This window comes from Mustela putorius, unplaced genomic scaffold (genome assembly GCF_011764305.1).
Source record: "Mustela putorius furo isolate JIRA1106 unplaced genomic scaffold, ASM1176430v1.1 tig00003932_pilon_pilon_pilon:0A:0A, whole genome shotgun sequence".
Taxonomy (NCBI): domain Eukaryota; kingdom Metazoa; phylum Chordata; class Mammalia; order Carnivora; family Mustelidae; genus Mustela; species Mustela putorius.
The window spans coordinates 8,246,955-8,260,119 of record NW_025422077.1 but is presented as its reverse complement, the minus strand read 5'-3'; the positions used below and the strand labels follow the sequence as shown (position 1 = coordinate 8,260,119).

Genomic DNA, 13,165 nt, shown 5'->3' with positions numbered 1-13,165 from the left:
AGAAATCTTTAAGGCATACTTAAAAGAAAAAAAATTTAATTCCATAAAGCTTGAGTCCTTCAGTTCTGCCCGACTGACTCATTTAATTAGCCTGAGAAATTTAAAACACACCGAAACTAAATGAGGCAATTAGCCTCCTGTCTTCTTTTATATCGAAAGGAGGAACAAAGGCTTAAATCATGGCCACTGTCATTACTTAACAATTATTTCCAGTTCACTTTTTTTTTATGCTATAATAATGGCTAATCAGAATGGTTAATCACAAAAAGACAATCAAAGTTCATTATTAAATCAGCCAAAACAATCAGATGGTACCCCTGTATCAGTGTTTGACTACACAACTTTTCACAGGTTGTGGGATTCAGCATCACTCTAAAGCCACATTTGGTTGTTTTGGTCATTCTGCTACCTAATAGCAGCAGCCATACTGCCACCCAACCAACTCAGAGGCAGTGAGCCACCTTCTCTGGAGGTAAAAATAATAAATCAGTAAGACATTAGTCAATCCAACCACACTATAGGATCACAGGCTATTGTATTCAACTCAGACCTTTCAAATTCAAGAGCTGCTATACTGTGCTGTCCAAGGTTGATGAGAGAAAAAGCTGCTGCTCTCTATCACCTCACAGATTTTCAAGTACCATGAGATTTGGGGCAGCTGGAGTCAAAGACTCCACTAGTATTCAAAGCTGCACCTCACTTGTCTGTTATAATTTTCAAGTGAACTCTGCCAATAGACCTGGATGGGGGAACAGGGGGCATCTGTGATGACTCCCTGCTCAGAACCAGAACTAAGCATTTCGGAGCATGGGTCCCTCCAGAAGTTGTTGGTGTTCTCACGCACAAGAATCTCCCTGAAAACTCTGGTTCCACCCCCTAAGAAAGGAAGAGGGTGTCTTTTCCAAATAGAAAAGGACCGTCTCATCATCTATTCATTTATAATGACAAGGGGAGAAAAAATAAATGATATGAGCAAGAATATCACAAAACCTTTTTATTTCTTAATAAAAACAGCATCTTTTCAGTAACACTTCAAAGACACATAAATGTTTGTACTAGTTGAAATCTGTGTGAAACACTGGTGGCACATTCACAAAAGTAAATGAAGTCAATGTGAGTGTGTGGGCGAAAATATTGGAAAGATTATTCTTACTGATCCTGCCAAATGAAAAGATTTGGAAGAAGAGTCAGCTTGTGTGTATTTTAGCCTTCGCTTTTGGTTTTCTTCGGCTACTTAGAAGAAAAACATATTTAATGACTTTAAAAATTTAAGTCTATATAAAAATTGGAAAACCTTCTCTCATAGGAAAAATAGTCTTCCAGTTCTTCTTATTTGTTCTAAATTTAAGGTTAGACCCTACTGCAAATTAAGAATTTTGTTTTTTACTAATGATGTACTATATGTTGGCTAATTGAATTTAAATTTAGAAAAAGAACAAAAAGAATTTTGTTCTTTGTGGTAGGTATTAAGAAAAAACCAAAACTTTTTTACTTGGATTAGTTAAAGTGATTCAGTATAGAGATTCACAAATGGTCCCTCTCATTCTGATCGTTTTGCTACTCCATTTCCTAAAATGGAGAAAGCTTTATCAAGATATTAATAGAAGAGAAAGCAAATGTAAGCTCTACTTGAGGAAATGTGAAGCATAATAATTATTCTAAATCCCAAATCTCATTTCTGACATGGAATTTCTGTCTTCAGATGCGTCTAATGAGAGTTTCTTAAAAGCTATAAATGTAAAAACTTGTAGGACCAGAGGAAAGATATAAGGTTCAAATTCTTTTATAATATAATATTTAAGTAAGATAGATTCCTTTGCACCATGCGGTGGCTGAGTACAGCACATGTGAAGTTCACGGAAAATGCAGACAGGTTTATACTCACCTCCTCCTTGAACATTGCCATGAATCTTGCTGTAGGGTAAAGAAGCCTTGATTAACAATGGCGATGCTGTTGGTTTGCTCATTAACGGCTTTCTTGTGCATTCTGTGGCTCTGTGTATTTTGTCTGCCATTGTACAGGAGTTCAAACCTATTGGTACCGCGCACAACAGAAGGGCCCAGCCTTTTGTTGCAGCAGCAAACATTGATGACAAAAGACAGGTAGTGAGCGCTTCCTATAACTCACCAATTGGGCTCTATTCTACTAGCAATATACAAGACGCGCTTCACGGACAGCTGCGAGGTCTCATTCCTAGCTCGCCTCAACAGTAAGTATCTGACTCGGTTTCTGGCCACCATGCTCTTAACAGTGATAGTATGGTTTCTTCTCCTTTCCAAAGTCCAGCTCTTGCTGTTTTATTTTTACTTTCCTGAAGGCACAATCAGATTTTTAGTTTAAAGACAAGCATCCAGAACATGGTTCCAATGTTCTGGAGTCCAATCCGCCAGTTCCTGAACATTTCTAGTGAACAGATGCTTAAAATGAAGAAATCGCTCTGGTTCCATTGTCACCCTTCTCAGTCATGTCAATAGGTGGTGGTAAATAATCCTCTGTACAGTGATCATTCATTTACTTTTATCTTAAGAGGAAAAAAAAAAAAAAAAGGAAAAAAAAAACTGTCTTCCACTGAGGAACTTTTTAACCCTTTGTTTTTACAGGATGTGAACTACTTTGAACACAAGCACAATATTCGGCCCAAACCTTTCATTATCCCAGGCCGAAGCAGGTCATAAGCTCTGAGATTTTGGTGTCTGTAGTGCATGTTTCTTTAGTAAATCCTTACTAATCACTAAGAAGAGTAACACATAGGTGTTTGGAGTGACTCTGCTCATCGTGAAGCTTATTTCAAAAGCAAGAAAAACAAACTCACTTCGCAGAGTATAGGAGGCCACTAATCTCCATTTCTCAAAGTAAATACTGACAGGATTATAGGGCTGTGAAAAGTTAGGCAATCACCACGTATATTTATAACTAATACCCTGCTGTTCTGAGGATCCCTTCCAGAACACATTGACCTTTGAGGCAAGCAGATGTACCCCATTCCCAGGTCAGGAAGGCCCAGCCAACAGAAGCAAACCGGGAAACCAGCCCCTGGTCAGGAGTAAGGGAAGCAGGTGGGCCCAGTGGGAGCCCCGGGGCAGCCCTTCCATGTTTGACATTCTCTGAGCAGCCCACCTCAACACCTGCTTCCCACTGCTCCACCAACCCGCTGGTAATCCCACTCTTTCTAGCTCTTACATAACAATAACTCTGCCTTCTTGCGGATACTTGCAAAGGAAGAGAAGTCACTTGAAAAGGAGCTTTTCTACATGGGGGAAAGTAAGTAGAAGGAAAGAGTTGGGAGAGAGGGATATATATATACATATATATATATACCCTCATGGATAACCGTGTACACACTGCAATAAGAATGAGGAAGCGCTTCATGGCTGTCAATCAGAGAAAAAGATCATGGTCAGATGATCCTTTTCAAATAAATTTCTTCTCTAGAAATTGTACTCCAACCCAAGGGGGAGAAATTAATGCCCTGTGTTGGCACATTGGGAAAGAGTGACTTTGGGAAACCTCAAACCTATTCCTCTGACCTCAGCTCCATTAATCAGCCCTGAAGAAGGAAGTTGGTGGTTAGGATTATTGACTAATGATCTATATCCAGTGTCCCAAACTGTGGCCCATCCAATTTATAGACAGTGTTTTACATAATCCTCCCGTTGTTAAAAAAAAAAAAAAAACTTAAGTAAATGCCTTAAGATAGAACATCTACTCTCCATCCTGTCAAAATGCCCACCATTCCTGATACTGGGCCCATTTTCATACATGTGTAGCCCTACTAGCCCCTGGGGGTATCCAAGTTTATGATACCTGCTTTGGATGGTCAGTCATCAATGGATATGTGATCTCCTTACGCAGACCTTCCCATAAACTGGAGTTGGGGCCAGAGGATTATCTCAAAATAAGCTGGACAATTTTGTGATATCAGACTCAGGCAGGAGAGACAGAGTGGAAGATGAGGAAGCGAAGTTAAGAAGCCAGTGACTACGAAGTGTATCTCCCCTCCCCTCCCCCCCACTAGAATGGAGCAACTTCTATCTTCCCAGCACCTAGAAACAAGGCTGGGACAGACTAAATGCTCCATCGATGTTCATTAGATGAAGGAACAAAATCCTAAGAGTACCTGATAATATTTTCTGATGGCAAGAAGAAACAAGAGTTAACACCCCTCTCTCATTCATTCAACTCTGCACAAGCTTTCTTTACTTCTCTTTTTTATTCCTTGGCTTCCATTCTATTTTCCTCTGAATTTTCTCCCTACTTCTCCACATTCAACAGCTTCCCAGCCCCACCCCTGATATCATAACACTAGATTAAGAGGAAAAATGCTATTTTACCACTGAATAAATATATATACAACTTTCTAAAGGAGCATCGTAAAATTAATACACTTGCATTCTTTTGAGGCTGGTTTAACTCTACGCTCACTAATCTGAATTATAGGACTTCAGGAGGCATTAGAGTAACAGATCTTGCCTCTAAAAACCAGTAAGACATTTAATGTCATAAAAATTCAGGGAAAGTCAGAGAGATTTAGGTAGCTAATGGCCTTCTTTTATATTTGCATTTTAATTCAAAAATGGTAATCCTAACAAGCCCCTCATCCTTTTGTCATTGTAAGGTGCCTCTTCATACAGCTGAATTTGGAGAAGGAGAGAGGAGGAATGGGGGTAAAAAGGTTTGCTTTAAAGACAGGCACCAGCACTTAATCTTAAAGAAATGTAAAAATGCCTGTACTATTTTTCCTTTCTTCCTGTGTCCTCTCACTATTTACTCTAGCTTCTGAATTTCTTGTTCTTACCGAACGACTCTTTGTCAAGGTGGCATTTCAGGTGTCTACACACCAAGCTACACCTACACCATCAATGAACAACTTTTTAATCCAAAGTAAATGGGAGATGCTAAATTGTTCATACATTCATCTCCCTAGGGCCTTACTGCTAGTTATGGTTCTTTTCATTATCTCATAATTGAATCATATTTAAAAGGCAGTATCTTCATAGGCAAATATGTAAATATAAAATTTTTATTTTATAGATCCAAATCACAGAATCTTGTGAGTGGTTTTTGGACAAGTCACTTCAAGAAGCTCATCCCAGAAAGTCTGTATAAGGCCAGGGAAGTTAATTCTCAGTCTGATGATCTATGGAGGCAAGAAGTGATTGAGTGTATCATCAACCTGACAAGTGGTCCTGCCAAGTCACTAAGTCAAAGTCAAAAAATCTCATTACTCCCTATCTTTTCAGGTCACAGGAATAGGTCATGGTGACCCATGGCACTACCAAAGTGATTGGAGTCCATGAAAACTATTTAAATCATCAGTTCAAGAGATCTTGTGAAACTGTCCCAAAAATTTATAAGAGATCATTCTTGTTTGCTTAAGGTTTACTTCCTATCTCCTCAATAACTACAGGTCCCTAAATAGAATGATAAAGAAACCAAGCAATAGAAGACACCACCCTTGCTGAAATAAAACTGTGTATACAAACATGTTATATGCAAGATTACTTATTAATTACAACTACAAAATAAGGTCTGAGTGTAAGTTCTGACTGCTCATAGTTTAGCTATCTACCCCATGGCACACATAGGGTCAGAGTAGCTATAAATGCTTACTGACAAGATTCACTATTTAAAGCTCAACTCTCCCAAGAGTCAACCCAGTGTTTCAAATCCCAAAATTACAGTTTACTATGCTTCATTGCACTTAGGTCAAATCAATATAACCCTGAGTAAACTGCACTATAACTGAAAATTGACTTTTTTTTTTTTTAAACCAACTGAGGTCGATTTCAGGAGCTAGTACAGTGTTGAGCCTACAAAAATGGTAAATAAGCCATTGGGCATTTTGTATGTGATCAAACAACTTAGAGACTGGGTTTTAAATAGGCTCTTAACAGGCAGGAAGTGAAGGAGCACATCCCTATACACTTGCCTCATTTAGGCCATGCAGTTGGTTGAACTGGTAACACGAGACAAATACGTTTAAAATTCCATTTTGTGGCATGGGTTGTCCAGACGAGGCAGGCTACCACACTGATGAAGTCAACAAAATTGGGGTCTAATACCCACTTGATTTTGCTGTCCATATGGGGCCAAGGTTAGCATTCGCAGCCCTAAAGAGTAAACGCAACGGCCATACTTGAGCCCCAGGAGAAAACGGACTTTGAGATAAACACATCATATAAATTGTTCTCTGTCTGGTGTTTATAGCAACACTAACCTGCAAGCGTGATGAAAGTTTACAAATACTAACATTTCTTTTGGCTTAGTCTTAAATGACTGTGCTTAAAAACAAAATCTCAGTATATTCCATTTTCTCGTAAAATGCATTTCTCACGCTGCCCTTAAAATGCATGTAGAAAAATGACTTCAGTCATTGGCATGTCAGCTGCGACTAGCCTCTTATCCAGATTCGTAGAGAATATGAAATCTACCTAGTTGTTCTTGAAATTGCATGACTGGCTTTTCTCATATTTTAGTAATAAGTATAATAAGTCCCCTCAGTTGATCTTTAAAATGAAATAAGAAGTATGCATGGAAATACATGTGAGCCTCCAAAATTATTACAGGAAATAGCTATGTATGGCAGAAACAGAGCTTAGCCCTAGGTATATCCAAAGAGTCTAAGACCACCTTATCTACCCTCTAATCAATTAATTTCAAGGTGACAAGCATTTATTGGCTGTTTCTAGAGCCTGTATTAAATGACTGAACAGTTTATTAACATGTATTCTTCACAAAAGTAGAGAATGAAAGTAGAAAAAGTTAAAATCCCAACTATAAGGCATTTACAAAATAGCTTTAAAACATAATCTTTATCACAGAACCTTCAAGTTACTAGTTATTCTACAACGAAAGCATAACTGCATTTCTGAAACACATTTCGTATTTTGAAATGTTTAGCCTAAATATTTGATTGGATCTTCATGTTGCGTAGTCCCTTACTATCTGTGAAGAATCGCTCAGTAATATTTTGATTTTAAATACCACAGCTCATAAATGTAAAAGAGCCATCCCACCAGTGTCATTTCCCCACATCATCTGTTTGTGATGTGGGCAAGTTTTAAAATTGTTTGGCCTATTTTAAAAAAGTAAAGATAGTTGCATCTTTTCTACCTCGCATACTACTCTGTGGGTAACCCTCAACATATTGCCTAGTAGAACAGAGCCAAAAAATGCAATATCACCTGTAATTTTTAATTTTCTTGCACTCTTTTCAATCATGAATCTTGAAATGTCTTCCCTTTGTAAAATACATCCTAGCCATTTGATTTTTCATTTGAATTTGATTTAATTCACTTCTTCCTTTCTGTCTTCAATTCCTTTTAACCTCTCTGTACTTGTTCTCTGTGTTGTGTCTGGATTTTTCTGATTCCTGTGTCACCTCTGTGTCACGTGGTCATTAACACAGTGGATGCAGCACTCCGTCCGGTATTGACGGTGGCAGTGGACGTAGCACCCCTTCTTCTGTCAGTACTCTTAGTACTATTTGCCCAGGTGACTTGAAAGTTGCTGCTAAGATGGCCCCTAACATTCCTTTGGAAATGGAGCTTCCCGGTGTGAAGATTGTACATGCTCAGTTTAATACACCTATGCAGTTGTACTCAGATGACAATATTATGGAAACACTTCAGGGTCAGGTTTCAACAGCTCTAGGGGAAGCACCCTCCATGAGGTAATGCGAGTCTTTCTGAACCATGGGCATATTAACTAAACACATGGGCAATGTCAACTTTACTGGTGTCTTTTAATAGTGTCGTAATTGAAAGAAGGCTGGGTGGAAAGCTATAAAGAAAAAGAATACTAGGGGTGTACTGCAAATATCTAGACTTAAAGATAAAAGTGATTTCAAGAATTAACTAAATAGAGCTTTATGTGACAGAGCACAAAAAAAAAAAAGAAGAAGAAGAAGAAGAAATCAGGGAAGGAAAAAATGTCTATGTCTTTTAGAAGCTATAATGTTCTTTACAAATGTCTAGTACAATACTTCTCAAAAGTGACTTATAATCTAGTATAGTCCTGCTGCTTCTTTGGAGGTCAAAAATTGGTAAGGAATGGGAGGCTCGGAGGAATTTTAAGGGATGACAACTCTTGTCTCTTTTAATGGTAGCTTGTGGAGAGGTAGTCATTTTTACATTTAGAACTTTTACCATGAAAAAGCTTTTATAAGCTCCAAGCTATTAATGTAAATACTTAATTTCCATTGGTCCCTATTTTGACTAATTTCATCTTTATTAGGAGTATTTGCTCAAAGTACTTTTGCCATCAAGTTTTTTCAAATAAAAGGACTTATTATAAGATAAAATCTTACTACTACTTTCAATATTATATAACCACTTTTTATAAATGAAAGTTTTATAATGTTTTAGAGTACTATGTAACTAAATCCCCAAATGTCTCTTGCGATGAATACAATGGGATAATAACCATGTAATGCATCTCAAAGCCTTTTTGCAAAGAATTTCAGATATATAAGATGATGATTTTAAAATGTGATACAGGAAGTAAAAATATGTGGAGATAGCAACTACCTATTCTAGATACTATAATTAAATGACATAAAATAATAAAGCATTTAGTGTCTGAGGTAGTATTACTGTGGCAGTTCCTTATTATTCATCATGAATTATATTTGTAGAATAGTAAAATAAAGCTGCTATCACTGTTATCATAAGTGAATTATAATATGGCTATTAAAAAACATAATGTAATCAATATAACTGACATATATATGAAAGTTTCTACATTATAGACTTTCACATACAAGCTAAATTTCTTCAGCTTATAGGCAAAATGATACCTTTGTTGTTTTCTGGAGTTCACAAATTAACCTTAGAGGCAAAATTAAACCATACTTTTCAGTTGAATATCAGAAATGAATCTGAATTTTATAGACAATTTTATGACTGAGAATAATCAAACTGGGCTCACTCCTGCATTTCTTCCCATGTGTATGTTGTCTGTTTTCTGAGAAAAGTTCATTTTTTTCACATTATAATGATATATCCATCAGACAAGGGTATTATTGTTTTTTAAATCACTATTCCCAAACAATCACATTGTACTTGTCCTCTGACGCATTCTGCTAGGTGAAGAAGTGCTGATGTGACTCCCAGGTTAATGAACGACATCATGAAGTTGACCCATGTGAACTCATACCGTATTTTTAACTGTATAGAGATTAACTGAATCTTGGCTCAGGAGTTACTGCAAATGCAGTGATTATCACTTAGTCATGTCTTGTGGTTTCTTGCACATGCCATGCCTCACACGGCTTCTGACACTGCTTCACATACCGTCCTGTGTTTCAGTGAACCCACAGCCTCAGTGCCTCCCCAGTCTGACGTATACCGGATGCTCCACGACAATCGGAATGAGCCTACTCAGCCTCGCCAGTCGGGCTCCTTCAGAGTGCTCCAGGAATTAGTGAACGATGGTGAGCAGCCATGAATGGAACAGTACAGACAGGGGGAGGAGAGCAAACATACTGCAGAATGAAAGACTCAGCATTGATTCAGTTCAGTGATCCCATGAATCTTCCCTAGGAAGATCTGAACGGTGCTTGGTTTAGAAAAGGAGCTCCCAGAATGTATCCAAGTAGCCACCAACCCAGTGATAAAAGGACACCAGAGATAAATTCCATTCATAGTCGTCAAGGGGCTAGTTGGGCTCAAAAATCGTAAGTTGGAATTTTAAATGGATATTGCTAAATTTCTCAGCCTCCCTCCACTCCAGAGAGTCAGAATCATCAAAATTTTAAAATAACACTGAGATGAACCCTTACTGTGTTCCAAACCCTGTGCTAAGTATTTTGTGTGCTTGATCACTTAGTCCTCCCAATAACCTGTGAGATAGGGACTATTGATTTTCCCTTTCAACAAATGAGAAACTGCCGCAGAGAGAGATTTGTACAAGGAGACACAGCCAGTAAGAAATAAGGCTGAATCTCTAGCCCACTCCTGCTGTCCTCAGGGGTCATAATCTTATCAATGTTTTTCTATCCCACAAAGATACACATTGTCCTTTAAAAGTTGCACAAAAATGCAAAGTGCCCTATTAAGTTGGCTATTTAAAAAACAAAAAACTTACAAGTGTTGGAGAGCACGTGGGAAAACTGGGACTCTTGTTCATGGTTGAGGGAATGTAAAATGGTGCAGCCACTGTGAAAACCAGGATAGCGGTTCCTCAAAAAGTTAAACACAGAAATTACTGTATTATCCAACAACTGGACTCCTGGGTATGTACCCAAAGAATCGAAAGCAGGGACTCAAAGATATATTCATAACTAATATTCACAGATCTTTATCCACAATAGCCAGAAAGTGAAAACCACACATCTGTCTATCACCCGATCAACGGATAAACAAAATGTGGTCTTTCCATCCAACAGAGCATTATTCAGCCTCAAAAATGAATGAAATTCTAATGCATGCTGCAACAGGGATGAACCCTGAAAACATGCCGACGGAAACAGGCCAGACACAGGAAGATAAAAACTGCATGCGTCCACTCCTGTGAGGCACCGGGGATAGGAAAGTCCTAAAGACAGACAGTAGAATAGAAGTACCGCGATCTGGGAGGAAGAGGGAGTGGGGAGTTACTGTTTGATAGGTACAGACGGTTTTTTTGTTTTTTGTTTTTGGAGGATGAAAGAGTTCTGGAAAGAACTGTTGGTGATGGGTGCACAACATTGTCTAAGTATTTGCTGCTACTGAATTACTGAATTACGCCTTCAGAAGTGGTCAAGATGGTCCATTATATGTTCTGTATGTTTTACGGCAATAAGAAGAAGAAAAAAAATGCCAAATGTTTTCCACTCCTTTTGGCATTTTCTAACCACTCCCTCCAACAAGGACAACAACAAATTTTAACGACTTCTTTCTGGAAGGGCCCTCCTTCCGAACAAGTGATGCTTGAACCTGTCCTCCCCCTTTTGAAATGAGAGAGCTGGCGCAACTGGAGAATTCCTTGGGTTAAAGTGCACACCTTAAAATAGAAGCGAAGTACAAACTGTAGCCAGCTGTTCCCTTGCCATAAATGGAAACACTTTGTTTTTCAGACGACCGTCCTGCTGGAACCCGGAGTGTGCGAGCTCCCATTACCAAAGCCCACGGCAGTGCTGGCAGCGCTCAGAAGATGCCGCTCTGTGACAAATGTGGGAGCGGCATCGTGTAAGTTTCATTTTTAACCCAGGCCTTCGCTATAAATCTTGGTACCCACTCTCCGTTTCTAGTCAGTGAACTGAACTGTGTCCAACATTTAGCACATTTTGACCAGAATCCCTTCAACGTACCCTAAAACTGGCATATGATGTGAGTCAACAATCTGGACTTCGAATTTCAGATATATTCTCATTTAAAACAAACAAAAAAAACTGTCCTCCAGGCCTATTTTTAAAAAATTGCTTCCAAGAAGCATAGCTTCACTTCAAAAATGCCCTCCCTTGGTTAATGTATAGTTTTTCAGTACTTCCTCTTTGGTATAAACTGAGGAAACCAAACATGAGGGTCATCATGTGGTTCATGAAAACATATTATCTTTACTCAGTTTCTTAATTTGCACAAATATCGAAGTCTAGCTTTTAAAAATGCAGTCCACTTCCATTTCAAGGTCCCTTGTGTTTGCACAGTGACACTTGCTGGTTCAAATCTCCAGATCATTTCAGTCTCTCCCCTGCAGATGCCCCACGTGGTCACTTCTCCCGCCCCTCTATTCTGTGCCTCCACTGTTAGCTCACACACAGCGATACTGTGTGTGCAGTGATCCCAGGAGTCATCCCAGGAGGGAAGAGGGAGAGAAACCTGGTTAGAACAAGGAGGGGAATGTGACACAAAAGGAAAGAAAGACACAGGACCCGCAACTCAGGAGCAAAGAGGATCTCATGAAACACACGAGTTTAGGATGGTACCAAAAGCAATTATTGCTCCTAAGTTGGAGTAAACTGTTTTGACAGTAGACTTGAGTCTACAGAAATGGAAATTCCATCTCTGCCCTTTGCTGTTTCCTCTGTGCTCCACGGACAGGAGGCTGCAGTGGCAAGATATGAAGCAATTAGAGGGACCTCTAGTTGTGTAGGCAAGCGTCGTCAAAATCCGAATCCTTGGCAGAGGTATTAGTCTTATCTAGATGATGTTTTCCTCTTTCAAGGAAAGAATCAGCATAGATCATGAAGGAAGATCCCATAACGTGTATAGAAGCGACTTGTTTGAAAAATCGGGCAAATATTCACACGTCGACATCCGAGAGAACGCCGTGGTGTGTTACTACGGTTGTCTTGGTTCTCCCCGACCATGACCTCACTCGCACAGCTGTGCCGGCTTTCCCCGGGAGGCTACCGCCCACCCATGAAACAGATCACACCTGCCCTATCCGCCCTGTTATCGCCCTCGTAGCATGTTTTCCGTTTCTGTTTTTCACTTCCCCTCCTTTTCCTCAACAGTGGTGCTGTCGTGAAGGCACGGGATAAGTACCGGCATCCAGAGTGTTTCGTGTGCGCCGACTGTAACCTCAACCTCAAACAGAAGGGCTACTTCTTCGTGGAGGGGGAGCTGTACTGCGAAACTCATGCAAGGGCTCGCACGAGGCCCCCAGAGGGCTACGACACAGTGACTCTCTATCCCAAAGCTTAATGACGTCTTATACAGACCGGAGCACACACACTCAAGCACGCTTACACAGGAAGACATCCATGGCTTTGGGCAGAAGTATAGCAAACTGTTGGCTCCAAACCTAAAACCAAGGCTTTTAGACGTTTTTCTTATTGTTACTGAAGAAAAGGGAGCGGGAGATATGTGCCGGCTGCAAATGGACGTGGAAATGGACACTTAGCTATGTCTGCAGCTTTCTCCCTCTTGGGCTAGCAATAATTTAGTCACATTTAACTCATTAAATTTTTTGTATGTCATACTCCACAATTTATATTTATATTATGACATCAAGAGATTTGGGGGAGTCTGATTATCTTTCCTTAACAAGCTGATTTTGCAACTGTAGTAAATACCAACTGACGATCTTGTATTCTAACACAACCTGCAATTGTCTGTTACCTGTTTTAATTGTTATAGTGCATGTCAGAAAGAAATTCCCTAGATTTCTCTAGTTTCATATTCAAACAATTATACCACCAGATGCAACATACATAATAAATACATAAATAGTTTTAAAATA

The 13,165-nt window shown here is 39.2% G+C and overlaps 1 protein-coding gene across 3 annotated transcripts in view; it reads left to right on the top strand.

The window, feature by feature from the left end:
- PDLIM3 (PDZ and LIM domain 3) overlaps window positions 1-13,165 on the top strand; it is a 29,967-nt gene extending 16,802 nt beyond the window's left edge. Inside the window, exons 4-8 of one of the 3 annotated variants that reach the window (XM_004757766.3) lie at window positions 2,602-2,669; window positions 7,410-7,673; window positions 9,310-9,434; window positions 11,058-11,169; window positions 12,438-13,165. In XM_004757766.3, the coding sequence (XP_004757823.1) occupies window positions 2,602-2,669; window positions 7,410-7,673; window positions 9,310-9,434; window positions 11,058-11,169; window positions 12,438-12,627 (759 nt within the window). In that variant the 3' untranslated portion in view covers window positions 12,628-13,165. Of the gene's footprint in view, window positions 1-2,022; window positions 2,211-2,601; window positions 2,670-7,409; window positions 7,674-9,309; window positions 9,435-11,057; window positions 11,170-12,437 lie in introns of all 3 variants that reach the window. The other 2 variants (XM_004757770.3, XM_004757768.3) reach the window with 2 other exon arrangements.